The 27,135-nt window shown below is 39.0% G+C and overlaps 3 protein-coding genes and 1 long non-coding RNA gene across 9 annotated transcripts in view; 2 read left to right on the forward strand and 2 right to left on the reverse strand.

Annotated features, from left to right (window-relative positions):
• The window catches only part of LOC135343054 (uncharacterized), a 29,615-nt gene extending 10,124 nt beyond the window's left edge, over positions 1-19,491 (reverse strand). The window contains exons 1-4 of one of the 4 annotated variants that reach the window (XM_064539999.1): positions 19,371-19,491; positions 16,224-16,538; positions 15,680-16,171; positions 8,327-15,631 (exon numbers count right to left, since the gene is read on the reverse strand). In XM_064539999.1, the coding sequence (XP_064396069.1) occupies positions 10,869-15,631; positions 15,680-16,171; positions 16,224-16,538; positions 19,371-19,401 (5,601 nt within the window). In that variant the 5' untranslated portion in view covers positions 19,402-19,491 and the 3' untranslated portion in view covers positions 8,327-10,868. Of the gene's footprint in view, positions 1-8,326; positions 15,632-15,679; positions 16,172-16,223; positions 16,539-17,891; positions 19,346-19,370 lie in introns of those variants that run through there. The other 3 variants (XM_064540000.1, XM_064539995.1, XM_064539998.1) reach the window with 3 other exon arrangements.
• On the reverse strand, positions 1-27,088 carry LOC135343058 (kynurenine--oxoglutarate transaminase 3-like). Of its 3 annotated transcripts, none has more exons than XM_064540006.1 (14): positions 26,869-27,088; positions 26,479-26,516; positions 26,104-26,155; positions 25,843-25,935; positions 25,536-25,613; positions 25,405-25,476; positions 25,220-25,306; positions 24,704-24,823; positions 22,218-22,338; positions 21,622-21,698; positions 21,167-21,383; positions 20,661-20,788; positions 699-779; positions 1-170 (listed from the first exon to the last, which is right to left on the reverse strand). In XM_064540006.1, exons 1-14 carry the CDS (start codon positions 27,043-27,045, stop codon positions 99-101), a joined length of 1,413 nt encoding a protein of 470 aa, XP_064396076.1. In that variant the 5' UTR covers positions 27,046-27,088; the 3' UTR covers positions 1-98. The 3 variants fall into 3 exon arrangements, with proteins under 3 accessions (XP_064396076.1, XP_064396074.1, XP_064396077.1); XM_064540004.1 differs by lacking the exons at positions 1-170; positions 699-779 and adding exons at positions 19,523-19,693; positions 20,204-20,290 and having other exon boundaries at positions 26,869-27,085; XM_064540007.1 differs by lacking the exons at positions 1-170; positions 699-779; positions 26,869-27,088 and adding exons at positions 19,523-19,693; positions 20,204-20,290; positions 26,838-26,845.
• LOC135342305 (uncharacterized) lies at positions 2,790-6,818 on the forward strand. Its single transcript, XR_010396818.1, has 3 exons — positions 2,790-3,750; positions 4,489-5,508; positions 5,960-6,818. It is a non-coding gene; the product is annotated as an uncharacterized LOC135342305 (long non-coding RNA).
• LOC135343059 (uncharacterized) lies at positions 22,710-24,031 on the forward strand. The gene is made up of 2 exons (XM_064540008.1): positions 22,710-22,834; positions 22,901-24,031. Exons 1-2 carry the CDS (start codon positions 22,829-22,831, stop codon positions 23,876-23,878), a joined length of 984 nt encoding a protein of 327 aa, XP_064396078.1. The 5' UTR covers positions 22,710-22,828; the 3' UTR covers positions 23,879-24,031.
• Positions 27,089-27,135: the final 47 nt, after the last annotated feature.

Consider the following 27,135-nt stretch of genomic DNA (forward strand, 5'->3'; position numbering starts at 1 on the left):
TAATCAGAGATTACATCTACATGTACATGTACATTGTATCATAAAAACAGAACTGAGTGTCCTACACCAAAAAACTATAATAATGGAAGTCTTTCTGTTCAATTTTCCTGCCTCCTCTCTTCAGCCCATTGCCTCAAGACTTTGTAGGCAGCTTTCAGGGTCTCATCTTGCTGTGAGGGGGGTGGGGCCGGGGGTGGGTGTACATTAGCTGGGCATGGCCTGGCCAACCGTTCTGACCGGTGGCCGGGGGACATGCTTATATATTGTTGTGTTTATATGCAATATATTGCTCTGTATTATGATTATAAACCACTGTACAACTGACACTTCGTCTTCTTGCACTACATTAGCTAGTTTTATATTAACGTACAAGCCTACCATACTACTCAACTTAGTAGTTAGCTCTGCACTAGAACGCTAGCTAGTGGTAGCTGCAAGAGTCTGCAAAGCTGTTTCATGCAGCAGCCATTAATATGCACTTTGAACTTTTAAACAATCATGGCCCACTTTTTTCAGCGATGTACTAAATTTAATAACTATAGCTTCATGTCATAAATTAAGCTTTGGTGCCTCCACCGAGGCATCAGTATATACCCATTATTATACTAAATTCATGATCAACCATTATGGTACACAATGTAGGTCTGTGTATAATTATAGTATGATACAGGTTACAGATAGGGTTGCTAGGTGCTTACTTTACAGAAGCAAAATCTGACAAGGTTTGCTCCCATGTCCTTATGATCGGGGAATGCACTCGGGGGAATAGACGCTATGCCCTGTGTGTGTGTGTGTGAAATAAATAGTTGGCTGACTACATTAGCAGCTGTATGTACATCACATAATTATGGCGTAGGCAAGAGGACAAGGCAAGGAAAAAATGACCCAAATTGTATGATCTAAGGTAGATCTACTGCAGTTATAATGTAGAAACAGGTGGCAGTGCTTCTGTCGTGCGATACACAGTATAATAGAAAAATCAGTAGCTGTTAATTACTCAGTGTTACTGCTCACCCCAAGGAGAATATGTCCATGCCATGAGTGAGGACCTGAGACCTCCCACTGAGTTCCCCCCCGTGGTGGCCAGCTCCTGAAATGGCTGGAACCTCTCAGGAGCAATGTAGCATGTCCGCTGACGAGAGGTGTCAAAAAAGAAAGAAAAATCTGCTGGATTGTTCTGAAGAGAAAAGAAATCACAATTACGAGCAGGAAAAAAACTCTATAGGAACGAACAAATGGAGAATCCGGGTATCGATCCCAGTACCTCTTGCATGCAAAGCGAGCGCTTTACCACTTGAGCTAATCCCCACACATTAGACTAAAGGTTCGCTAGTAACCTGGAAATTAAAGTTCAATTTACAGGCAGGCAAAAAATGGAGAATCCAGGCATCAATCCTGGTACCTCTCGCATGCAAAGCGAGCGTTCTACCACTTGAGCTAATCCCCCACACATTAGACTAAAGGTTCACTAGTAACCTGGAAATCAAAGTTCAATTAATAGGCAGACAAAAACTGGAGAATCTGAGTATCGATCCCTAAAAGGTTACGGAACAGTTCAATTTGCTATAGGCAGACAAAAAATGGAGAATCCGGGTATCGATCCAGGTACCTCTCGCATGCTAAGCGAGCGCTCTACCACTTGAGCTAATCCCCCACACATTAGACTAAAGTTTGCTAATAACCTGGAAATTAAAGTTCAATTTACAGGCAGGCAAAAAATAGAGAATCCAGGCATCGATCCCGGTACCTCTCGCATGCAAAGCGAGCGCTCTACCACTTGAGCTAATCCCCCACACATCAGACTAAAGGTTCGCTAATAATTACAGGCAGACGGAGAACCCAGGTAAAAGGGGAAACACTGCGAAACACCTCTCGCATGCTAAGCCAAGAAACCACACCTACCAATAGCTTTGCATGTGAAATACCGGTGCGTGGGAGTTTATCCCAGTTTTAATTTTCACATTAACTGTCTGCCCTCGAAAAAACGCAATTTTGCACCTCACGAAAATCAAGTTCCCGCCGTACAGTAACTGTCACTTGAAGTACATGACTGAATTAGAGTACAATACAAAGCAATTGTGTTTTACACGCTGCCAAAATAGTCGTGCGTCATATATAGGTTTTCAATAGCAGCCAATGACAACAGGACAAGCGTACATGTAGCCTCGATCCCAGGCCGAGTTTTCGCTTTGAGTTTTTGTTCAAGTTTTCCCGTTACTATTCTACAGCATGTCAAAATTGCATCAGTAGCTAGAAAGAATGTGTATATTTAAATAATCAACTAAATGCATTCGCTAGAACAAAAGCATGGTCAACACAATCATTTTCCTATCTCTAAGTCTCGAGGTGTGTTCCAAGGAGACACCATGATATGTCAGCCTCAGTCCCTCATTTTCCTGTTGTCATTGATTCAACCAGTGTCCTAATTTCTTTTCAAGATCCCAGCTGATTTTAAACTCCTGGTAAACAGTATAACCAGGAGTACATGAAGGAAAGTAAGCAACTTCTATACACGCCATAATTACATGTACTTTAATTGTTGTCTTAGTACATCACAAACACTTGTAGTAATGTAAACTGTGTGGCTACTTCTCTGTATGTAATTATGATGCATGACTATTTTGGCAGTGTGTACTTGTAAAACACAATTGCACTCTAATTCACACATACATGCTCAAATGTTATTGGCTGCTACTTGGAAACGTATGACACAGGACTATTTTGATTATATGATGACTCTCTACTCAGCAATCTATCACCATACAGTTATTCCATATTGGACTGCAGGGGAGAGGGTGTATAGGGGATAAGGCATGATGTTCATTAAACAGGAACGGATCACCAAACCGGCCAACCTTTAGAATATGCGCTGTTTTAGGCTGGGGATTCACAGTTATCTTCTACAGTAGGAGGGGGAATATCTTTCATTGAAATAGTATACATGTTACAGTTTTTGTTAGTGTCAGATACATAAATGTTTATGTACCTAGGACTCATAAAACACACAAAACCGTAACAAAAATTTAATGGTTTTGCAATGTATGTTCAATGGCATAATTACGCAAATTACATAACCGTTTATGATCGTTCCCGAGTAAACATTTGCTAAACATAATTATTATAGATCTAGATCTTGAGCATAACATTGCAGTTTTACCTGCCAACAGCTAGAACAATTTCTCTAGCTTTAGTAGTTGCTGTGTATTGTTCCTTATCCCTGCTTGTATAATTGTTTTTATCGCATTAATCGTTTCTTGTTGTCCTAGTGAACCAATTTCAACAGTATTGTAAGTTACTGACCAACCACTATTTGATGTTATCTTCAAAGAGACTCGGGTATACTCTGTTTTCTTTGTCTATTATAGCCTGTTTTAAATTATCTAGTGTATTGTTTGCTCTAACACCTGAATCACATCAGATACGATACTAAGTCTGGTCTTAAAGAGTGATCAGATGGTTATTGAGGATGGTATTGTAGCTTGAGGTGAATCAGTGTACATGATTGCTGATAGTACCAAAAGACTCTTCACAAGCTTTTCAAAACTGAATCATGTTGCCAGGTGTATCTACTTTTTGTTGAGTGCTTTTGTGAAACTACTTAGTATGTGAGCTGTTATAGGTTTGGTTTTTTATAGTTAACACCTACTATCACACTGTATTTTTGTCCTTCTCTTTAACGTTCATAGCTGCAACTAAGTTATAGGAAGAGTGTCAGAACCCGCCTTAAAAGGAAAGATAGTCGATTCTGAGGTAAGCCCATACAGACATTCTCAGTGTACTCTCCAATGACGCCAAAATTTGTTTTGAACTGTTAGTGTTAGTTGGCATTTTAGAGATGGTATTGTTGACCGCACCATGGATAGAGGATTACTTTGTTGCATTTCTAGGTAGTGTTAGATAATTTAATTTTCGTACTTCAGTATAGTAAACTGTCACTCGTGCCTTGCAGGCACTCGTCCAGTTACAGGCACAGACTTGTTATAGACAGACAGTTATAGACAGTTATAGACTCGTTATATATAGACAGTTATATTGCATGGCAGAGATTCATCATGCAATACAAATATACATGACTGTCACCCTGTATTACTTTAATTAGCACCAATTAAGTGACCATTTCATTCATTTTCGTACTTCAGTAGTAAACTGTCACTCGTGCAGTTACGGCACCAGACTCGGGATAATCCTCATGCAGTATCCATTATCCATAGGATTACCGATATTATGCGTTATCAGCCGCACATGTACAGAGAATTTAGCACATTGCAAACAAGGAAATGTTGGTTACACGATATTGAGTCCGCAATACTGTGCTCCTGGTAATATAACATTGACCAAGGCATGTATTGGATTGGGTGATATTGATATTACCCATGCAGACATGCACTGTATTTACAACAATAGTACAATCCTTTGATGTCTGACCATGCACAATGAGCAATAAAGTGAGTCACTTTATCTCCTATACATGCACCCTCTCCCCTGCAGTCCAATATGGATGCATGGTGATAGATCGCTGAGTAGAGAGGCATCATCAATTAGACGCTGCCAACATGCATATCCTGTGTCATATATGCTGGTTTCCAAGTAGCAGCAGCCAATGCCATTTGATCATCTACGTGTCGTAAAAGGGAGTACACCAACTAGAGTACAATACATGGTATACACACTTCCAAAATAGTCGTACGTCATATATATGTTGGTTTACAAATATACACACTGTCAAAATAGTTGTGGTCATATGCTGGTTTCCAAGTAGCCAATGACAGTTATGTGTCATAACAGGACTACATTGAACCGGAGTACAATGACTTCTGCATGTTATGACACATATAAACATGAATTAGAGTACAATACAAAGGAAGCATCTTACACTTTGGCAGTGTGTACATATTATAGTATATATACACACTGCCAAAGTAGTCCTTCGTCATATATACTGGTTTCCAAGCAGCAGCCAATGACATTTGAGCATAGTACATGAATTATAAAGATTTTGTGTTTTACAAATACACACTGCCAACATAGTTGTGCGTCATTTCCAGTCATCAGAAGTACATGAAGGGGAGCAGCGATACATGGTCATGTCAACCCACACATTTTACATTACTACAAGTGTTTGTGACGTATACTCATGCAAAACAAGTATTTATATGGCGTGTATATATAGAAGTTGCTTATACTTTCCTTCATGTATACTCCTGGTTGCCAGCCATAATGACATCCAAGGGATTGGAATGAGATTCATCATACAATAGAACCTACATTTCACCGTGTGAGCGATTAGTATATAAAACCCTCAACTAAGTGACCATTATATTTTCGTAAATTGGTATAGTAAGTCTCATCAAAATGGCACTGAAAGCTGTTCTCTTCATAATTGTGACTCTGGCAATAGTCGGCAAAGCTACCTCGGAGAGCTGTGGTGCTCAGTTCAGAAGTTTAGTTCACAAAACAATCAGTCTAAAGGAGAGCTGTGATGATGCTGTGTTTAATGACTGTTGTCAGGTATACTGCATGTATTATTTATGATACTGCTGTTACACTGCATGCATACGTTATATAGCCTTGTTCTAAGGTGAATTTGTCTCTATTATAACGCTATAGACTTATATACACCGTATACTAGCTGTTCAATGCATGCCAATGCATGAGTGATATAGAATGTATATCATAATAATTATGTATTGCAAACTAACCCCAAGCAGACTATATAGTTACTAGCATACAATGTATATATAATTTTAGTCAATAGATCTAGCATAATTATAACAATAATAATTATTGCAATTGCTCATGTAAGTATATATATTACCACAGAGATATATATTGCTTTCATGCAACTATATACATAGGCTGGAAGTCATAATTATATTGTTAGGCTATAATAATACATAATTATACAAAAATGCCAAACATTTTGTGTGTGCATATAAACTTTTTTTATTCCAATGCTTAGATTGCAAAGGTTTCCAGAATATACACCAGCAAGCCGTTGGAGTCAGGAATTTACGACATAAGTCCCAACAAAACCATGCCCGTCATGTTCACCTATTCTTCAAAAATGAAAGCTAGGTGCAATATGGAAAGCAATGACGGAGGTTGGACTGTGCTTGTTCGAAGAGTTCTAGGCGGCAACCTTACATTTGGAAGGGGGTGGACTGAATACGAAAACGGATTCGGTGATTTGAATACTGAGTTTTGGTATGGCCTTAAAAACATGTATTATCTTACGAATCTTGAGCCAATGGAAGTAGAAGTAGAATTTAAACAAGTCGGAAGTGCTAAAATCGTTCTAGGTTATGGTCATTTCTTAATTGACGGTCTGGATACAAAATACACGCTCCACGTGTCTCAGCCAAAACAGACAGGAGGATTTGATTCGTTCGCTCATCACAACGGCAGAAAATTCTCAACAAATGACAGTGAAAATGACGATCACGGTTCTAATTGTGTTCAGAGCTATGGTGGCGGTGGGGGGTGGTGGTTTGGAGCCTGCTGGGATCTAACACTAACAAACACAAAACCAAGCATGCATGTTGGGGGAGACAGGTATGTAAATTATGATTTTGCAGAGCTAAGGATTCGACCAAAGACCTGTGTGGAGAAAACCTGTGTTTAGCTCGAGATCTATACAGATGAGAGATAATTTAAACTGACATGCAGAGACAGATTAATACTTACAGCTAGTGTATAGTCGCATGCAATGGTTGGTAGCAGTATAGTATAGAACTGTAGCAGTAGCTATGTATATAAATATTATGATTGTAATTTCATTATGAATGAGTTTATAATTATATAATTAGATCACAATACTATTCACGCTCAATGCATCATATACTTGTTAGAACCTGGCCGATTTTACCAGCCTAGATTCGAGGCTAAAATTCAGGGACACTGCGCATGTGCGAGTGACTTAGCTTATTAGCACTTTAATGTTACGTAATATTCACTACTAAACTTAATGTTTGATGTTGATATCATACTCCACTTCTTCTGTTTGTTGTTGTGCTAGCCTCTAGGCGACCGCTCCACATAGAATTTGTTCGCCTTTTTACATCACTTCACTTTACTTGTCAGTTGACGTTTTTCACGATCTAAGAATTTGGTTAAAGCTACACTGTGTCAGTGAAGTCAATTTGTCTGTAAAAGTTGTTGTTGCCTATATAGCTATAGCTATAGCTATAGGAGCCTAATTTGTCTCGCCTATCTAGAATCCTTCTACACCGGTACCAAGTTAAGAGCTCAACAACATTTACATGCATATACATGTATAAATAATTATTATGTAGGTACATGTAAAACAGGTTTGTAGGAGCTCAATCTAAGCACCTGTCCACCAATACCTCTATACACTGATAATATCCAGCCCATTAACTCCACAATAAACTCTCACATGCAAGACAGGAGTGTCAATGAAATCAACTCCTGCACACAGCCTCACGGTAACCATGCACTCCAAGACCATGCAAACTGCTCTCAATAAGCCGCTCTCGACATGCACGATTCCCAGTCGATATAAATGTAAACAACCGTTCCATCTCCTTGAGTCCATGACTCTAACTATCAACAATGGCCTTAAATGGTCATGTTACACCAGAAACACCAGTTCTACAAGAAGGCTAAACTATACATCTTGGTTTCATCCACCGCAAGCTCCATCAATCACACCATGCACTTCAGATTCGGAACCAGATCTACTGCACTGCTGTTCTATCCATAAAGTTGTGGTAGACTAAGAGTCTGGGATCCTCATCACCACTCAGATATACAATAAAAATGTGCAAGCAAAGTGGTAACAAAGCGGTGGAAGGCCGAAATACGCAACCTGCATGCTTGTGTCCTTGAACTGGCAACCTCTATATCGTCTCGAAGAAAGAACCAAACTGAAAGTTTGACATACTTCTATTATAAATTATAATGAAAACATCGGGTCAGATAATTATAGTATATTTATCTCACCCGATGTTTTCACCCTCCACCTTTATAATTATATCCTTCTCCCCATCACCATCATAATCAAACTATACCCTGCCCATATACATGTAATCATTCCTTTTTCCCCTCTATATAATTATTATGTAACTATAGTCCGTCCACCTTCAACTGCAAAGCATCTTTCAACATAATTATAGAATCCCCCATTATCTGTATCAAAATCAATCTTTCGGTTGTAGTAACTATAGATATTGTCCTGTAATGCACAGAAAACTGGAATGCATTACCCTGATACGCCCACTCATTTACTCTTTATTTAGCTCATGTGATGAGTGCGCTTGTGTGTTTATGCATAGCGTAAATGTGTCCTGGCTATAGACCTTTATCTTATACTATTATACCCTTATAATTATAAGCCTCTATAGTCTTACAAACTAAAATGCAATGTCTGATAGCACTGGCATAACTTGAATGACCTGTGTGTGCAAAATGCATGTATACGTACATCCAGATCAGGCAAAATGTGTAAACTGCATGAACACACTGTGAGCCTCCTAATTATAATTACTGACACATGCATGCAATAGAACAAATTTGTACTGGTCATAAATTTGTGTACACATAAAATAATTGTATTGTGAGATGAATTTCTCTTTGAATATTGCATGGCTATAATTATACAGAACAGTACTATAAAAAAGCAACACAAGATTTATCATTGGTTCGTATACTATACACAGTGCTACAATAGGTATATTATAGATCTAAAAAGCAATAAAGCGGCTTGAGTACAAGGTAACACTAGTGCTATAGTCGACTGCTATATAAAGCTAGAACAGCAAAAATTCGTTTTGAAGTATTGACAATCCATAAATATAATCAAGGGTGTATCGACTAATTAAGTCCCTTGTTTTTTTGTAAGTGTATTGTGTATCAGCTGCCAAGTTTAGTGCGTATAGTTGTTGAATGTGAGAGTCATCATGCATGGCATTTGCAAACGTATTTAGAACCACACAGAAGTAGTTCGTTTAATGTGCTGAAGGCGTCTTCAGCACATTCAAATTAGATGTTAGAAGGATCTTGAGGGATTCTGCATTACAGCTAGTCCCTGAAACATTTAGTTCGTGAATTTGGGGCAAATCTTTTAGTGCGTTCAATAGTTTTTGCAACTGTTTTCGTTTAGATAACAATCTTCTAGCTGAATAGACTATAGATTTTTGCTTTGGGAAAGTAGGTCACACATGCTTGTACTGCTGTTTCCCCTTTCACAATTTGGACAATCTTCAAATGCTTTTCTCTGGCCAGATAAGTTGCAGGATTTGAGGTATTCGTGGTTGCAATGAGGTAACCGTGTGTGAAGAATTGAAGTGCATAATTAGCGCAGATACACAAGTTCTCGCTGTACATGGCTGGTAAATTAACTTCCTTCCTGGAAATGGTGAAGTAAAAAAGTAAAAAAGATTTGTTCGACATTGATTTTAGTTTAACTGTTTTTCCTGCCAGTCAACAAGGCATTTAGCTAACGTTACAGTATCATGACGGTTCGAGCTGTGGAACAAAGATGTCAACGAGTCTTCATTATTAATTTTGATACATATCAACGTGCACAGCATTCAAAATGCAGTGACTTGACATATCCTTGGATGTTATAAGATAATTTCTATCAGCATTTCAAGTTCTATATGGTTTCTTCTTTTTTCAATGTCACAGACAATGAACTATTACTGTTATGAAATGAACGAAAGTTGAATGAATATACCAAATTCCGGTACACGTTTGACAGTTTCTAGCAGATATAGTTTTCACTGTCATAATAGGTTAATAGACTCAATGGTGCTGCTAGACAGTGATAGTGACTGTACAATGGAAGTCATCTATGACAAAGGTCAATGGCTTTATTTTTTTGCTTAGGCATAATTATGAGTTCACAGAGAAGAACATCACAATCCATTAAAAGTTGTTGGTCAATATGCGAATAGACTCCACTTCATCAGTAACAAGCATTTTCAAGCAATCAACAGAAATGAAGGAGTTCCATAAGTTTCGTGAAACGATAAGTAATAAATCTTCATTTGGCTTATAATCTTCTTCCAGTCAGTAATAGCGAATCAAGAGAACATTAATTTTAACAGTTAGTATATGAGGTCTGATTTGCTCCCCGCAAGTTTGGATAGATGAATTTCTAGTATCAGGATCAGATTTGAAATGTAGTCCGGAACAAGGAAAGTTTCATATGAGGATACTCCAAACTGTCATCATGACCATACTTTAGAATAATTGTTTGTTTTTATTCTTGATATGAAAATCCACCTATCTTGGTCGTTTCTATTTGGCGCAATGGCAAAGCTACACCGGAATCAAGGTGATTTCCAATACTGTTGAGATTATCAAGAGAAACAATACTATTTGACAGCATAGGAGGTTGTCGATGACAAATCCCAGAAGGAGACTTATACTCTTCTATTAAATTGCATAAGCATTGGATGGCGATAACTGATGGGGTCACACTTGTCACAGCTTGTAAAGATTTGTGGAAGGTTTGGAATTGAAAGCTCTGATAATGTGCTGATAATGTGCTGGTGTCAACAAATCCAACCAAACCTTTTTCAACAGTCGGTCTTAATGATTAGCAGGAGTAAGGAAATAGTAGTTGTAGCATCAGAATTTTGTTATATAATACGATATATGTGCGCACATTGAACATACGAGCGATCGAGGCAATTCAAGTGTGAGGGGTTTGAAGTCTGGTCTCTCCTAGCTGCAACAATTTATCCACACCAGAAATTATGTGTAGTATATCAATTAGTCTACGTAGATGCAGTCAACAAATCCTAAGTAACATAAAATTGTATATATAAGTGTACAATGTAGTGTAAAACTGCTTACTGATGAATTAGCTAAGAGACAAATATTGGTTTCCTTTTGACTATTTAAAAGTGACTATGAAGACGATCTTCAATGTGTCTTGTATTTCTGATGTTGTGTAAAGATGCAGGATAAGGTGTATTGTGTATCAGCTTCCCTTTTGGCTGAAGTATAGTGCGTAATTCTTGAATCTGACAGGGAGAAAATTGGCACTGACAAGTGTACAGATTGATAATTGGTCCACTTTGAAGTAGTTCCTTCAATGCATCGAAGGCTTCTTTGGAAATTGCATTCGTAGAAATACTGAGGGTTTGAAGGGAATTATTTTGGTTAAGAATTGTGAAGACTTTCCTCCAATCAACTGATTGTATTGTAGGCCTGAAATTAGACATTCTGAAATATCCAGTTGTAACTTTGAAACCATCAAGTACTAGGTCCTTTAGAGTGAAATTACTACCTAAACCTGTAGCTATGTGCTCATAAACTGAGTCGTGAATGTCACTAAATGATATACCCAGAGTATGCAAGCATCTATTTTCTTTCACCATAAATTCAATAGCTGGACCAACACTTTCATTCAAAGTTTTAAGTAAACTCAGGTGTAATACTTTAAGTTTGCTGTTTTTCGAGAGCCCTTTCATTAATTGGCATAATACAGTAGCGTCGATATCGCACGCATTTAGAGTTAACTCTTGCAGATGTTGATTTTCCTCAAGCATAATTTGAAATGTTCCACCAAGATCTTCACTGGTACAATCTACTTTCAAATTTATGAATGATATTTCTAGAACTACCAGGAAAGAATTGTGGTTCAGAGTTTTGAAAAATTGTAACCCTAGAGATTCTTTGGAGGTGGTCGATGTCGAAAAAAATGTTAATACTTCAAACGTTCTACCAGAAACTAGAAGATGTGGTGTTGCAAATGAACACTTCAAAATATGGAATGTTGTAATGGAGCTATTGGCAAGTTGAGTGAGCTGTTTGATTTGCAATTCAGTAAGATTGGCATCAGCCATTATCAGCTCCGTGTGTTGATTTGCTTGAAGCAAATGCTTTACAAGCGAAGCAATAAGCATAGAAGAGTTTTCGGTGCTTGTTTTCCAAGAATATTTTATTGCCTTATCTAATATGATGATAAGTGAAAACTCAAGAAATGTCATTTCCTTCAGATTAGTTGTTAGCAGGACCGTGAGAGATTCTGCATCACAGCTGGTCCCTGATACATCTAGTTTCTGAACTTGGGGCAAATCTCTTAGTGTGTACGACAGTTTTTGTAATTGCTTTTTATTGAGATAACAATCCGTTAGCTCGATGAAATTTAAAGTTTTGCTTTGGGCAAGTAGATCACACAATGCTTGTACTGCTGTTTCCCCTTTACTTCCACAATTTGGACAATCTTCAAATGCTTTTCTCTGGCCAGAGAAGTTGCAGGATTTGAGGTATTGTGGTTGAGGTAACTGTATGAATAATTGAAGTGCATTAGGGCAGATACACAAGTTCTCGCTGTACATGGCTGGTAAATTGAGTTCCTTCCTGGAAATATTGAAGTAAAAACCAGATTTGTTCGACACTGATTTTAGTTCAACTATTTTTTCCTGCCCAACAAGGGATTTAGCTAACGTTGCAGTATCATGACATGATCCTTCGAGCTGTGGAATAAAGATGTCAACTAAGTTGGGAGTCTTTATTATCAATTTTGATATCAACACAGCATTCAAAATGCAGTGACTTGACGTTGTAAAATGTATCCTTTGGATGTTAGAAGGGAACTTCATAATTTCTATCAGCATTTCAAGTTCTATGGTTTCTGCTTTCTTCAATGTCACAGACAATGAACTATAACCGTCGTGAAATGTACGAAAGTTAAATGTGTACCCAACAATTTCAATTTTTACAATTGCCGGTACACGTTCGACAGTTTCTAGCATCGAGACCAGGTTACAGATAGTTTTCACTTCCATAATCTCATTTCCTTCGAGGTTAATAGACTCAATGGTGCTGCTAGACTGTGATAGTGACTGTACAATGGAATGTAATGTTTCTTTTGTGAGATTACAATTAAAAAGGTCAATGGCTTTTATCTTTTTGCTCAGGCATATGAGTTTACAGAGAAGAACATCACAACCCATTAAAAGTGTTTGGTCAATTATGTGAATAGACTCCACTTCATCAGTAACAAATCTGAAAAGCATTTTCAAGCATTCAATAGTAATGGAACTTTTACAAAGTTCCATAATAGATACAGAGTTCCGTGTAAGTGCAGATCCGGTAAGTAAGGAATCTTCATTTGGTTTATAATCTTCTTTTTCCAAGTTAAGTAATTGCCAATCAAGATTATATTTAATAGTCATTATAAAGTTTTTGAGGTGCTGGTTTGCTCGCCATAGCACTGCAAGTTTGGATACAGGAATTTCTAGCTTGGTTATTTCATTCAGTATCAGGATCACATTTGAAATGTAATCCGGAACAAGGAAAGTTTCATGAGGATACTCCAAACTGTCATCATGACCATACCTCAAATGCTCTAGAATAATTGTTTTGTTTTTACTCTTGCATGAAAATCCACCTATCTCGGTCGTTTCTATTTGGCGCAATGGCAAAGCTACACCGGAATCAAGGTGATTTCCAATAATATTGAGAGAAACAATACTATTTTTTACAGCAGATAGAAGGGCACCGATAGATTCGCTTGATAAATCACAGAAGGAGACATTAACATATTTCAAGCTACTACTCCTTTCTATTAATTTGCATAAGCTGGTGAGGGTATTGGATGGCAACTGGTCACACTTGTCACAGCTTGTAAAAATGTGTGGAAGGTATGGAATTGAAAGCTCTGATAATGTGCTGGTGTCGACAAATCCTAGTAGTTGGTTGAAAGAGTCCGTACACATGCCATCGTACATATCTCTAGAGCTTAACGTTAAGCTTTTCTTTGAAATTTCTGATGAAGGTAAATTAATTTTTGTCAACGTCTGGCTACTTGTAATGGCCATACACATTTCTTTCATCATGTCGTGGCTAATCGTCTCTATCAAGAAGAATGACAACTCAGTAACAGCATTCATTATAGGTAATACTGTAGCAAAAGTAACACATCCTAATGATAGAATCTTAGACATTCCTATTGCAATCATTTTAGAATTTATTGAGTGCATTGCTGTATAAATACTGCTTTCATCTGGTAATTGACAGTCTTTTAAGTCAATAACTTCCCACTTATGATTAGCAGGGGTAGCAGAAATGTATTTAGCAATGATAGTAGCATCAAATCGAGTTAGATGCCTACCAGATAAATCAAGAATGTTGGATTTGATAGGAATCACTTGTGAAGAGTCCAGTAGCTGGCTTTCATAAACAATATGTGCAAGTAGAAGAAATTTATCTTGAGCAGATATTTTATGTTCATCAATGCTGCTGGTTAAATCCAATACAGTATCTCCTAAAAGAGGCTCATTTGGTGGTAAAAACTTTAACTTTGACAGACCAGCCAGAAAAAGACAAACCATTCGAAACCGGACTTTCTCCAAATGTGATCTGAAAAAATCCAGTTTGTTTTCTGAAGATAACATTAGGTGCCTAGCAGCTAGAAACTCTTGAATTGTTAAGTGAAGAAACTGGTAGTTACACTTCATGCTTTTTACTGTAATACCATGATGTGAGGTCAGTAACCCAAGACGCAAAACATTTTTATTATCATTTTGGAAAGAAAGCTTATCTTGTAGCATACCAGTGTATGCTATATTGCTAAGCTGGTCAAGATTGCGTAGAATGTGTGGTGGAAGATTGCTCAAACTATCTGTGGAACGGATGTCGTCTATCTCATCCAAATTTTCTTCACATTTTTCGATGTGGTGCTTTATAGTATGTAAAATAAATGTCTCATATAGCTCTGTGATGGTAGCTGGTAGGTTGTGCTGGAGATATTGGAATACAAAGAGCACTATTCTACAGTTGAGGGGAATGTAGCACAATGAAAGTATGTCAAGACGATCTTTAAGCATTTGAATCAGTGTGTCTGCATGTGCCTTATTGACCAAATTTTTCTCCACATAGTTGATTATTTGTTGCTTTGAGAATCCTAGAACTTCAACACGCCGATTTACACGTTGTAGTGTTTTCAAATACCCTGAAGCATACGGCCGAGATGTAATTAATATAGAGCAATTTTGAAGCTTTTTTCCAGCAATGATTTTGGAAAAGAGGGATTGCTTGGATCTATTCTTCGCACTTAGTTCATCAAAGCCATCAAATATTAATAAAACATGTGCACCTAAACTATCGGGATTTTCAAGGTGTTTAACTACCTCTTTCACTTGATCTAAACTCTCAAAAAGCAAAATATCCACAATTTCATTTTTTTCATTAAGTTCAAATTCTCTTAGCTCAACTAGAATGACTAAATGATATTCTTTGAGAATTTCACCCTTGGCCCAATCAATGCATAGTTTTCTAGTGATGGTTGTCTTACCAACTCCAGGAGCACCGTCCATTAATATTGTTAGGCGACTCTTTTGTGTCACCAAGTTTATGATAGGATAAAACACTTCGTTCATTTCAATCTCTTCTTTTTCAGCAACAATATTGTCGACTTTTCCATGAATATAGTCATGTTCCATTGTAGATGATTCTTTATAATAACCAGAAACATGAATAAGTGCTAGCTTAGTGTATTGTTGCTCAATATCTATTTCCGGAGGCCAATCATTTGGCATTACAGGCATTTGCTTGTAAGCTCCTTTTAGGTAGCTAGCATAACTTACAACACATTCAAGAGGATCAGGAAATAATAAGTGATTTTCGGCCATGAAATCATCTAGTTTCATCCCTGCAGCAAAAACATATAAAGCATGGCTCACAAAGCGTTCCTTCTCACCTTGTGTTGAGCAGAATTTCTCAGCTTCTTCTATGAAATGTGCTCTGAGAAGTGCTATAAGCATATTTTTCTTCATTCCATGTCTGTTTTCCTGCTGTGTTTGAAATAGTTTTTGAAATGTAGCTACTTTATGACTATCTCCTAATTTTTGCTCTATTTCTTCTAATTTGTTAACTTGTGTCGAATACTTTTTGCTGAAAAAATCGTCTACATCATACTTTACTACCAAAGACAGTTGCGAAGAAAAGTGCCTGTAATGTTCTGTTTTGTAAGACTTTTCCATGTATTTTTTAAACATCACATTTTTCAGCACAAGTAAATTTTCTGAGAGAGATAAGACATCAGAATATTCGTAGTACTTTATGATGCTTAATGTTGTATCCTCAAGTCCGAGCCAGAGACCTAGTAGATACCAATCTGCTCCAAGAGAAATTTCACACAACTCTTCTAGTGTTGGTGCTCCTATCAAAGCTAATTCTTCACATTTGGTTTCTGAAAATAAGCTTCAATAATAATAATTATTCAATGAAATAAACTTACTTACCTGAAATTTCTTTAGGCAGTCCTACATTTTCCCGCATCTCTCCTTCCAGTGATTGTATTTTACTGACAATATCTGAGCGGTCAATATCTTTACTCTTTAATGCTTTTAACAGATCATAAATGGTTGCCTTGCCAGTCTGCATCCATTGAACCAGTACCTTAGTCAAGCATTGGCTGGTATCATGCTCACTTTCCGCTTTAATTGCGCGGGTATCACCATCTGTTAAACCTAACTTACACCCAATCTCCTTCCACTGTGACCGTGCATCCCAAATCAGCTCAAACAGCGGCGTCAGATGAGTGTCCACTCCAAGAACTGCATTATAATTATTGCAACTATAATTATAGCGTTTATTGAGTTACACAATCAACTACAACACGTCTATAGTGGCCTAACTAATGCTTTTCACTATCCTGTATGTTAGAGATAATTATAGGAGCAGCTAATAACGAGTGTTGCAAGCGTGCACTTGCTAATGCCTCTTGCCATGTTTTTGCTTTCGCTCAAAAGTATTAGAGTGTTATAGAAGAGGTAAATAATTTGCAATGTGCTTTGATTGTTTCACAAGAAAGGGGTGTCCACAGTTAATAGTGTATACTGTGAGTTTATCAAAGGCACAGAGTAAGAGAGGATTTAAGCACAGACAGTAGTATAGCACAGACAGTATAGTCAAGCAGAAAGTGTGTATCTATCTATATTAGATCCCACTTGTGTGTGTTTAGCAGGGAATTATGAGCCATAATCTCATAGTTTCCCAGGGAATTATAAGCTTGAGGGTATAAAGTACAAGTATAATTTTTTTGAATGCACAGAAATGATAATAAAGCTGTAGCTAGCTGCATGATAATTAGCTATGGCTGTTAAGTTTTTTCACTACCAGTTTCTATAGCGTTTGCTGGGTTGATGGTAGGGTTCACCAGTATCTTTTCTTGTCTCTACGAGGAACACTAAGAGCCAATGATTATATCAGTTCTGGGTCCATTGTCACAAGCATGAAAGCATGTCTTCAACTTGTAGCATTTGTCAACTTTGTCCTCCTGACTTCTGTTTCTATCCTGCAGCCATGTTTCAAACAGTAGACTCCTGTGTCTTTTTGGGAACGATAGTGCACTGTAGCATTGCTGCAAGCTGTTCCTTGCTAGCTAGCCCTACATATCAGAACAGTTTACTGAGCTGGGGGTGGGGCTTGAGTGCAGAGAAAAGAGGAGGCTGGGCTCATTTGTTGCAGAGTGCTTCCTGCACAAGGTGGAGTCACTAGTTTTCCATTCCAATGTTGAAGCAAGGCCAATGAAAGGTTATTTAGCAGAGAAGCAGAAATCATCTAGCTTGTCAAAACAGGACATTTTCAAAAATAAAGCTGTTGCTAAGGCTTGCTGCTTTTATAGATACACTTCTTGCCTGAGGCAGCCAATGAAAAGTGGGATCTAAATCAGTTAGCACATGTGCATTCGGTATCTATGGTTATAGTGTCCCTCATCCCTCGGGCAAAGCCCTCGTGATATGGGACACTATAACACATAGATACCTCATGCCCATGTACTATCTATAACTTAATACTGAGAAGAAAAGACTTGTATACAGTCATGTATCTATTGGTACCAGACTTGCTGTACATGAATCTATTGTTATCTAGTCTATAATTATTGTATCATTTGTTTTGTGGCTTACCGCTATACCAGGACCTCAACAGCTAGAGCCTCCAAGTAGAAACTTTTCTTTTCAGTATTAATCAGCTCAGTTTTTCTTATTTTAGTAATGATGAGTTTCAGTATACAACAATTGGAAATGAGATGAAATGCTGTTTAATAGTGGCTTTGTAATTGCCCCGCCCCTTTATTGAAGGGGCGTGGCAAACGAGACTTGGCTTTACAAGATAAATTTAGCTGTCTTTCAGTATCACACATCAGACTCACTACCAGCATAGGGCATAGAGCTACTACAGCTGTAGGGATGCTACTAGACCCTTCACTGTCAACTATAAGTTATTCTGTAAGCTGACAAAAGGTCACTTCTAGTCTTCTAGATCTACCGTATTTTTGAAGTTAATTCCGTATAACCGTATTAGAAGACGGAAATCCGTATAAATCCGGAAAACACCATATACTAGGAGGCTCTGCCTCAAGAAAAAGAACATAATGAAGTACTAGTAAGTTGATTCTAGATTCTCCAACATGTGGGGAGGAGCTAGTTGGGCATGGCCCCACCCTGGACGCGAACGTAGAGTTGGGCACCACTGCAATGTCAGGTTTGTTCCTGCTGCAAAAAATTTGCAGCCCAATCAGATTGCAGAGTTCAAGTGTGAAGGCGTGGCTCATTAATGAACGAGTCAGTAACTAGTAATTCTCTTTAGTTAAATCAAAATGCAACAATAGTAGACAAGCCAGCTTGATCCAGGAACACTCCAGGTCAGTTAGAGCTAGTGGTATGCAAGAATGACTCCTGCAGTAGCATTCTAACTGAGCTTTGTGGTTACCGCCCACTTGGAATTAATCATATTCATGCTTAGCCACACCCTAAAGCTAAGTACCGGTGGAACAAACCTGACATTGCAGTGGTGCCAACCCTACGTTCGCGTCCAGGGTGGGGCCACGCCCAACTAGGGAGGAGCGCGCATGCACATTGCATCCACAGGAATAATTAAAGGGTGTGTCCAAAGAGATCAAGTTCACAATGGCTACTATAGCTAGCTGTTTTAACAGATCTTTTCTGACTCTTGTAGCTAATAAAAAGCTAGTGCTTTAGTGCAAGGCTAACTCATGTGTTGAATAGAAAGTTTGTGCGAATAGATAATGCTATGAAAGATTCTGAAGAGACTGCAACAGCCTTCAATGTGAGTCAAACTAGCCATAACTCGAGAAAGAAGCTTTAGTTTGCTAATCCACGAATCAAAATCCAAGAGAACGTGGCTAGAAGCCTATAGAAGCTGTTATTTTTCGTCGCATTGCAACCGTTGAGCAGTTACAGTTGGAATAGACACACAGACAGCCTTGAGGCATAATAATATACAAGGGGAGTCTACATGTAGCTATATCTATAATAATAATTATATTATTATTATTATTACATGCATGCATGGACAGTGAAACAGGATTTTATATAACCTACTTTTAAAAACAAATCACATGCACAAGTCTATTATAGACTCACGGATTCTTGAGTCAGGTTCAGGTCCAGCCATGTTATAATAAGGTCTTTTTATAAAGCTGAATATCTTGTGACCTCTTCTGTTTACGTGCCCCTCCCCTCTTTGTGAGCAATGGGGAGGGTGTGACACACGCGCATGCGCTATTGCTTGTGGACTTAATCAGAGATTACATCTACATGTACATGTACATTGTATCATAAAAACAGAACTGAGTGTCCCACACTAAAAACTATTATAATGGAAGTCTTTCTGTTCAATTTTCCTGCCTCCTCTCTTCAGCCCATTGCCTCAAGACTTTGTAGGCAGCTTGCAGGGTCTCATCTTGCTGTGAGGGGGTGGGGGTGGGTGTACATTAGCTGGGCGTGGCCTGGCCAACCGTTCTGACGGGTGGCCGGGGGACATGTTTATATAGGATTTGTATAGGATTTGTACTGTTATGATTATAAACCACTGTACAGCTAACACTTCGTCTTCTTGCACTACATTATTTATATTAACGTACAAGCCTACCATACTACTCAACTTAGTAGTTAGCTCTGCACTAGAACGCTAGCTAGTGGTAGCTGCAAGAGTCTGCAAAGCTGTTTCATGCAGCAGCCATTAATATGCACTTTGAACTTTTTGTAAACGATCATGGCCCACTTTTTTCAGCGATGTAAATTTAATAGCTAGCTTCATGTCATAAATTAAGCTTTGGTGCCTACATCGAGGCATCAGTACCCGCGGTGCTTTCAATATTATACTAAATTCATGATCAACCATTATGGTACACAATGTAGGTCTGTGTATAATTATAGTATGATACAGGTTACAGATAGGGTTGCTAGGTGCTTACTTTACAGAAGCAAAATCTGACAAGGTTTGCTCCCATGTCCTTATGATCGGGACCGTAGAATGCACTCGGGGGAATAGACGCTATTCCCTGTGTGTGTGTGTGTGTGTGTGTGTGTGTGTGTGTGTGTGTGTGTGTGTGTGTGAAATAAATAGTTGGCTGACTACATTAGCAGCTGTATGTACATCACATAATTATGGCGTAGGCAAGAGGACAAGGCAATGAAAAAAGGACCCAAATTGTATGATCTAAGGTACTGCACATACAATTATAATGTACGAAACAGGTGGCAGTGCTTCTGTCGTGCGATACACAGAGCACAATTTATACAACCTTACTACAATGGAAATTAAAATAGCACCAAGGACATGTCTATTTTCCCCTAAAGTGTCATCCAGTGTATGGATGACAATATTCCTAAACTCGCCACAAATTCTAGTGCTAAAATGTATTAACTCACCTTCTCTCTCATCATCCACTTTGTGAACTGGAAGTCGTAGGACTCCGCCCCGCCCTCAAACTTCTTACCAATGGAGGTGATGTCCGCCATTACGAAATATCCTCCCTCAGGCACAATTGGGCTGAGCCCTGTATGGGAAGTGTGTATTGATGACAAGTCTGGTCAGTGAAAGAGGACGACTAAATTGAAGTACAGAATTTTATACGTGTGTATAATTCAACAAGCAGCCCCCCCCCCCCCCCGGGACACTGTATTCAATAATTAAGGACATAACTAACTTATGCCAGGAAAGTTTACATACATATGTACGTGTATCCGGCCGTTATACGTGTAAATACAGGCAGCAAAATGTATGGTTTGACTCAATGTGTTGAATATAGGCCCAGTGTACAGTAACATTGAAACAACAGTGAAACGTACAATTTAGGACACTTTGACCGACTTGTACACTATATTAATTAACCTTTATACATGTCGTATGGAAAGCTATATTCACCACGACATACCTGTTTCCCTGAGTACTGCCACAACTTCGTCTCTCTTCCTCATTAGATTCTGAACAGTCTGTGAGAAGAAGCTGTCTGGCTCTCCGAAGCACTTGAGCTCATGTTCCAAACCAACTGCCAGAGCCTCTTGGATAGGGGTCACCATTGTGTAGGCGGTGTTGTTCTGACAGACGGACATTGGTTTGAGGAGGTTGGCAGGTCCGATAGACCACCCGGTCTAGAAGGAACAGGGAAATAGCATCTTAGTGAATATCATAGGAGGAAGAAGTTCATTTACAATAATTATGGTTAGAATTTGTTTTGGATACAGCAAAATCTAGACATTGTACAATATTTGTGCCTGACAAAGGGTCTGACAAGCTAGCTTGCTCGGATGTAGCTGGTACCAACAATGGTTAGTAAATTGTTTAACAGAGGCCAGTAATTACATTACGTTTTGTTCATTAATTTCTCACCTTCCATCCCGTGGCGTGGAAGGTCTTTCCAGCACTGCCAATGGTGATAGTCCTCTCCCACATTCCAGGGAGGGTGGCTGTGTAGTGTGTGTGTGTGGGGGGGAGGTACAAATCAAAAAACGCAAAACATAGTCTATTATTGGTTCTTGTTACCCGATTCAAGTGGGCAGCCACGGGTATAGTAGTTCGTTTTTGTGTGTGACATCTGAGTCTACTCACATAAAAGCGAGCAAAAGCTAAGCGCTTGAACTTGCACGTTGGCTGCATGGCCTCTAGCTACAGGCGTCCTTTATTCGAGGTAGGTATTTACAGCTGAAGTGATCCTGTACCAAGAACAATGGGAAGGGTTACTAAGGTAGAAAGCTAGAATTATGATAAGGGTTGTCTTAGACTCCAGGCTTCTTTGCTGACTGACTTATATTTGCTACTTACCAGCTTCCATGCTTCATACATACTACTGCATTTATTGTATTCATGTAAATAGCTGAGGATTAGCACTTCAGTGCTCTAGTTCTATATACACACATCATACATGTGTGGAAATAGCATACTACTCTGTAAATGCTAATACACCCCATAAATACGATCAACCTTACCTATTTTGATGTGCTGACTACCTGGGTAGACCAGCCACTCATAGACCTCGTCACTGACACAGAGCAGGTCATGACGTCGGCACACATCAGCCAACTCTTCAAGCTCCTCACGAGAAAATACCTACACAGTTGGAGTGCATGTGTTGTAAAGTGCTCAATTGTGGTAACGTATAGATGGAGCTCATTTAGACCCTAAAGGTATACTTGCAGCGTTTTGTGAGAATCCGTTAAATTATTACAGGTATTATTACAGGTATTCTCCATGGCGACCATTTCGGACAAGCCACAGGTGCACAAATGTACAATCATGTACAGTACAGAGTAGTACGTATGCTTGAGAAACACCAAACTGTTAATATTCACACATGCAGCTTACTAAATCAGTGGAAAACAACAAGCAATATAGAAATATACACAATGATATAATTATAAACTTGCTTATCTGCAGTGTTTGTAACTAACTGTGTATACAGTTATCCCTTTGAGCTTTCGATTCACTCACACATGCAGTCTAGAGCAACACACCAACATTACGAGTCTAATACAGTCAATTCCCCCAAAAAATTGTGAACAGCAAGCACTTGATAGAGACACAGAAATCTTTGCAGAATATGGGGGTAAGTCTATACTACTACAAGTATATTATTTATCTAAATAACTCGTGTGTATGCACATCCATGTAGCTGTCAGAGGTCCCAGAGAGTAAGTCACTGCTAGTGGTGGTTCTACTAGCTGACATGGCCATTTCCGTTCTTCGAGAGAGCAGTGCTATTGCTAACGGCAACAAAAACACAGAGGCCAGTGCAGCTATTGGTATAGCGACGTACGTTATTGTTGTGCTCATATTTTGTGGCTTTTACTCTGTTATGGCCATCATTTCATTGGTCAGTCTCTACAAGAAACTAGATCATGTGAATCGCAAGAAAAAGATTACGTTTAAATCGATCACCTTCTCTATCCAAATAGTTGCAGCCATTTTTTATTTGTACGGGGACAACATTTTCCACCTTGTGAGAAATGCGAGAGTACTAAACTGTGATGAAACTTGCGTGTCAGACAACGAGACCTTTGCCTTCCTCTGTCTTGGAGTGGCACTGATAATCTTCCATATTGCTCCTCCCATGTTTGAGAAATGTTACAAGCTGATCATCAACGAAGAAAATGTGGAGGTAAAGAGCCCCTGGGTTCTCGCAGTCAGTATGATTGCAGTGATAGCTAGAATTGACATGCTCTATTCTGTAGTCTTCGAGAAAGCTCACCTACAACAAGACTCTTGCCTTGTGGCAGACGTTGTTTCAAGTTGGATTTTTGTTGTGATTAGTGTTACCTTTGGAAGTGTAGCTATAACAGTTCACTGTGTACATGCACTACGTGCCGATAGAGGGAAGAGCCCATACTTAAAACCGTTGGCTATTTTTAGTCTAGTGACCATCTTACTAAGCTTCCCCCTGTACATACTAGCTGACAACACCCAACCACTCAACCATGTGTTCAAGTGCACAAACGTTACTGATGAAGACAACACTAAATATATTGAAAATGTTGTAAGGCTGGGATGTAATACGCTCACTCTTATCGTGATTGCTTCAATAACGATTATCTTCAGCTGTTTCTCGTATCGTGCAAAGAAAAGCAAGGCGGCTCAGGCCATTGAGATGTGATTAAGTTACCCAACAAACAGAAGAGATACGTGTTCTATTAGGATAGCTAAGAGACTGCATGTTAGACATAAAAATGTTTTTGGGTGCGTCCTTGATGTATATTTACATAATTGTGTAGCTCATTTTTAGAAGATTTTCAGTGACAGTATAACTTTTTTGCTCATCAAAGAGATGACCCACCAACACAGTGAGTTGACATACCTATCGCTGTCCTATAGCGGGTATAAACTAATAGACAGGTTTTAAATTACTGAACAGCAACAAATAACTTCCACAAGCCACCACAGTGATTATAATGTCTCGAGGCATGTTGAGCTTTTGTCAGAGTACGTGTTATGGAAGTTAATGGAAACAGGAGTCCGATGGCTAGAGATGATTTTGAGTTTAGTACTGTAACAGTAGAACCTTGATTATCTGGACGCCTTGGTTCCAGAGGCAGGCCAGATAACCGAATGGATAAACCATGCCTTGATTCTGAGTGCACGCGGGCATCTGCGCATGGCAACAGGTGTTAATTGCACATTTAAGGATTATTATTCGACCTTTGACCCTATCATAGAAAATTGCCAAGCCTGATAATAGAGGTTCTACTGTACATGAACATGTAATACTGCATCCATAGAGCATTTCAATGAACAATCAATAAAAGGCGTTGATCTGCAAAGAGCTCAGAATTCACTACAAAATTAATGGCTGCAGCTTGTATGGCTGTACAGCTTTGCAGCTAACAAATAGCAAGCAGCAAAGCAAACTCATAAGTTGATTGTGCAGACGGACGATGCTACACACGATATTGAGGAGATTTATAGTGTACAGTAACCACACCTTTCCAAACGGGTTGTTGGGGGTGTTGATCACGAGCATCTTGGTGTTCTTGCTGACTGCCGCCTCCAACTCTTGTATGTCCACTGCCCAGTCCTTGGACATGCCGGGGTACTTACCTCTCTGTAGGGGAGGGTAAACAAGATCATGTGACTACAACTCTGTGGGTGGTCATTAAAAAATTGGGTTGGTATAATATAAGACTCAAGTTGACATACACAAAGGATAAGTCAGCTGTTACAGTAACAGATCAGATTATCATAATTATTAAATCGTATTTTCTGTATAAGCTACTGTAACGATGTATTTTAAAGAACACTATGTACATTCGCTCTTAAATGCACTGCACCGTTTAATTAAGCTTGAATAATGGACGAGGCTTCTAACTGCCTTTTTTCAAAACGAGTCCAGTACGTTACATGTATACGTAAAGTTCTACATAGAAAAGGCATCTATTCGAGGTGACAGTACCTATTACAAATGATAATATACCGACAGTAATGTAATGTACACACTTACTGGCCTGAGAGGGACGTACTTCACTGTGGCTCCATTTTGCTTGGCCATGGGATAGTAGCAATCGAAAAACGGCTCAATAAGAATCACCTAGACACAATAATTAAACACATAAGTTAATGTGCATGTATATATGTCAAGCAAGAATTGTTCTATTAGTTAGTGCGTAAGAACATCCATAGACCCACCTCATCCCCCTCTTGTAGGAATCCTTGTATAGCAAAGGAGAGGCTGGAGTATGCACCGCAAGAGATAAGTACCTGCACAGAGAACACTCGAGTAAAAAAAGGAGAGAAGAAATTGCGGTGGTCCACCTCACCTCAGTCATGGGGTCAATTTCCTTGCCGTAGATAGGACCATAAATATTGGCTAGTGCCTTCACCAGTCGGGGATGACCCTGTGAAGAAGTGCATATTGAGACAAGCTACATGTATAAAATACACACTCTTCTACAGTATTATATACACGTAACGGTATTGTCACACTAAAAAAAGCAAAGTTCTTACAATTACACGTACGTATTACGTAGACTAAATGGCCCAAAGTAAAGCTATTGACACAGATTACAGCCGCTAGTTAAATTAGTCCATTCATCTCGGATAAGCGATATACTGGACCAAACGTACTGGACCTCTGGTGTACTGCTGTAGCATGGGCTGTTGGCTGGCCTCAGAGAGAGCATCCATCACAAACTTGGGTGGAGAGTAGTCAGGGAAACCCTGCATGAATACAACAGATGACATCTCTTATGATTGAGTATAGTGAAGAGATGGACCAGACCATCCAAAAAATTATATTATTTTGAGCAATACAGAATTGTCTAAAAAGATAGGTTCCAAAGTAAGGATGGCACAATGCGATAACAATGGTCAGTTAATACTTCTCACCTGACCAAGGTTGATGGCTTTGGTTTGCACAGCCAGGGCAGAGTACTCTACCCTGTATAGTGCAACAAGGTTGTCATAGCGTACAGTGAAACCAGGACAGCCCCATAATTAACGCCTCAAACGCATACTACGTACGTACGCGTAGGTATAGGCCACCCCCTATTACAAACCTAGCCGCCTATGCTGGTTGTCATAGCGTACACCAGGACAACCCTAACCCTAACCCATAATTAACGCCTCAAACGCATACTACCTACCTACGTACATGTAGGTATAGGCCACCCCCTATTACAAGCCTAGCCGCCTATGCTGGCTAAGCCTATCCATAGCTAGTCCTGCAAATCTTTTACACAGAAGGAACTAGCAACCACTCACCATATATTGTTGTCGAGGCCATCAAGTCGCTTGGCAGGCTGGAAGGGGGGGCGTGGCAGGGGTATGTGATGTGAGTTGTAAAATGCACTTTGCTAAAGGTAATCAACATTTCTACAGCCGCCCAAGTTTTATCTGAGCATACACCTTTATATACGTACCTACCCAACCTACATGTAGATTACACTCTGCTGTTCAACAGCTTTAATTAACTATAGCTGACGACATTGCTTTTGCTTTTAATTTAGTAAAAGCAATGTCCAGCACACTAGTACACGTACTGACAAAATGGAGAAATCTAACTAAAGCAGGCTGAGCTAGCTAGTTAGAATTGATAATAACCACATGCACACTCACAGTATAGTAATATTAGACACATGCACACTCACTCACAGTAATATTAGACATGTCTTGATTTCTAGCGACTGAGGTGGATAGCTGACGAGTAACTGGGTTCAAACTGCTGCTCTTTCCAGCTACGGCACCACACTTAAATCGCTTCAGAAACCTGCTGGTAAACACAAACTCCGGTGCAAACTTCAATTGTACAGAAGCTAGCCTTGAAAGCATCTTGTGACACTGTACTGATCGAGAGAGTGATTGTGGGGTTTTCCCTGTAACAAGGGCTGCGGTCAAGGGCTGAATAGGGAAAACCCCTTA

Source organism: Halichondria panicea, chromosome 10 (assembly GCF_963675165.1).
Source record: "Halichondria panicea chromosome 10, odHalPani1.1, whole genome shotgun sequence".
NCBI classification, from domain to species: domain Eukaryota; kingdom Metazoa; phylum Porifera; class Demospongiae; order Suberitida; family Halichondriidae; genus Halichondria; species Halichondria panicea.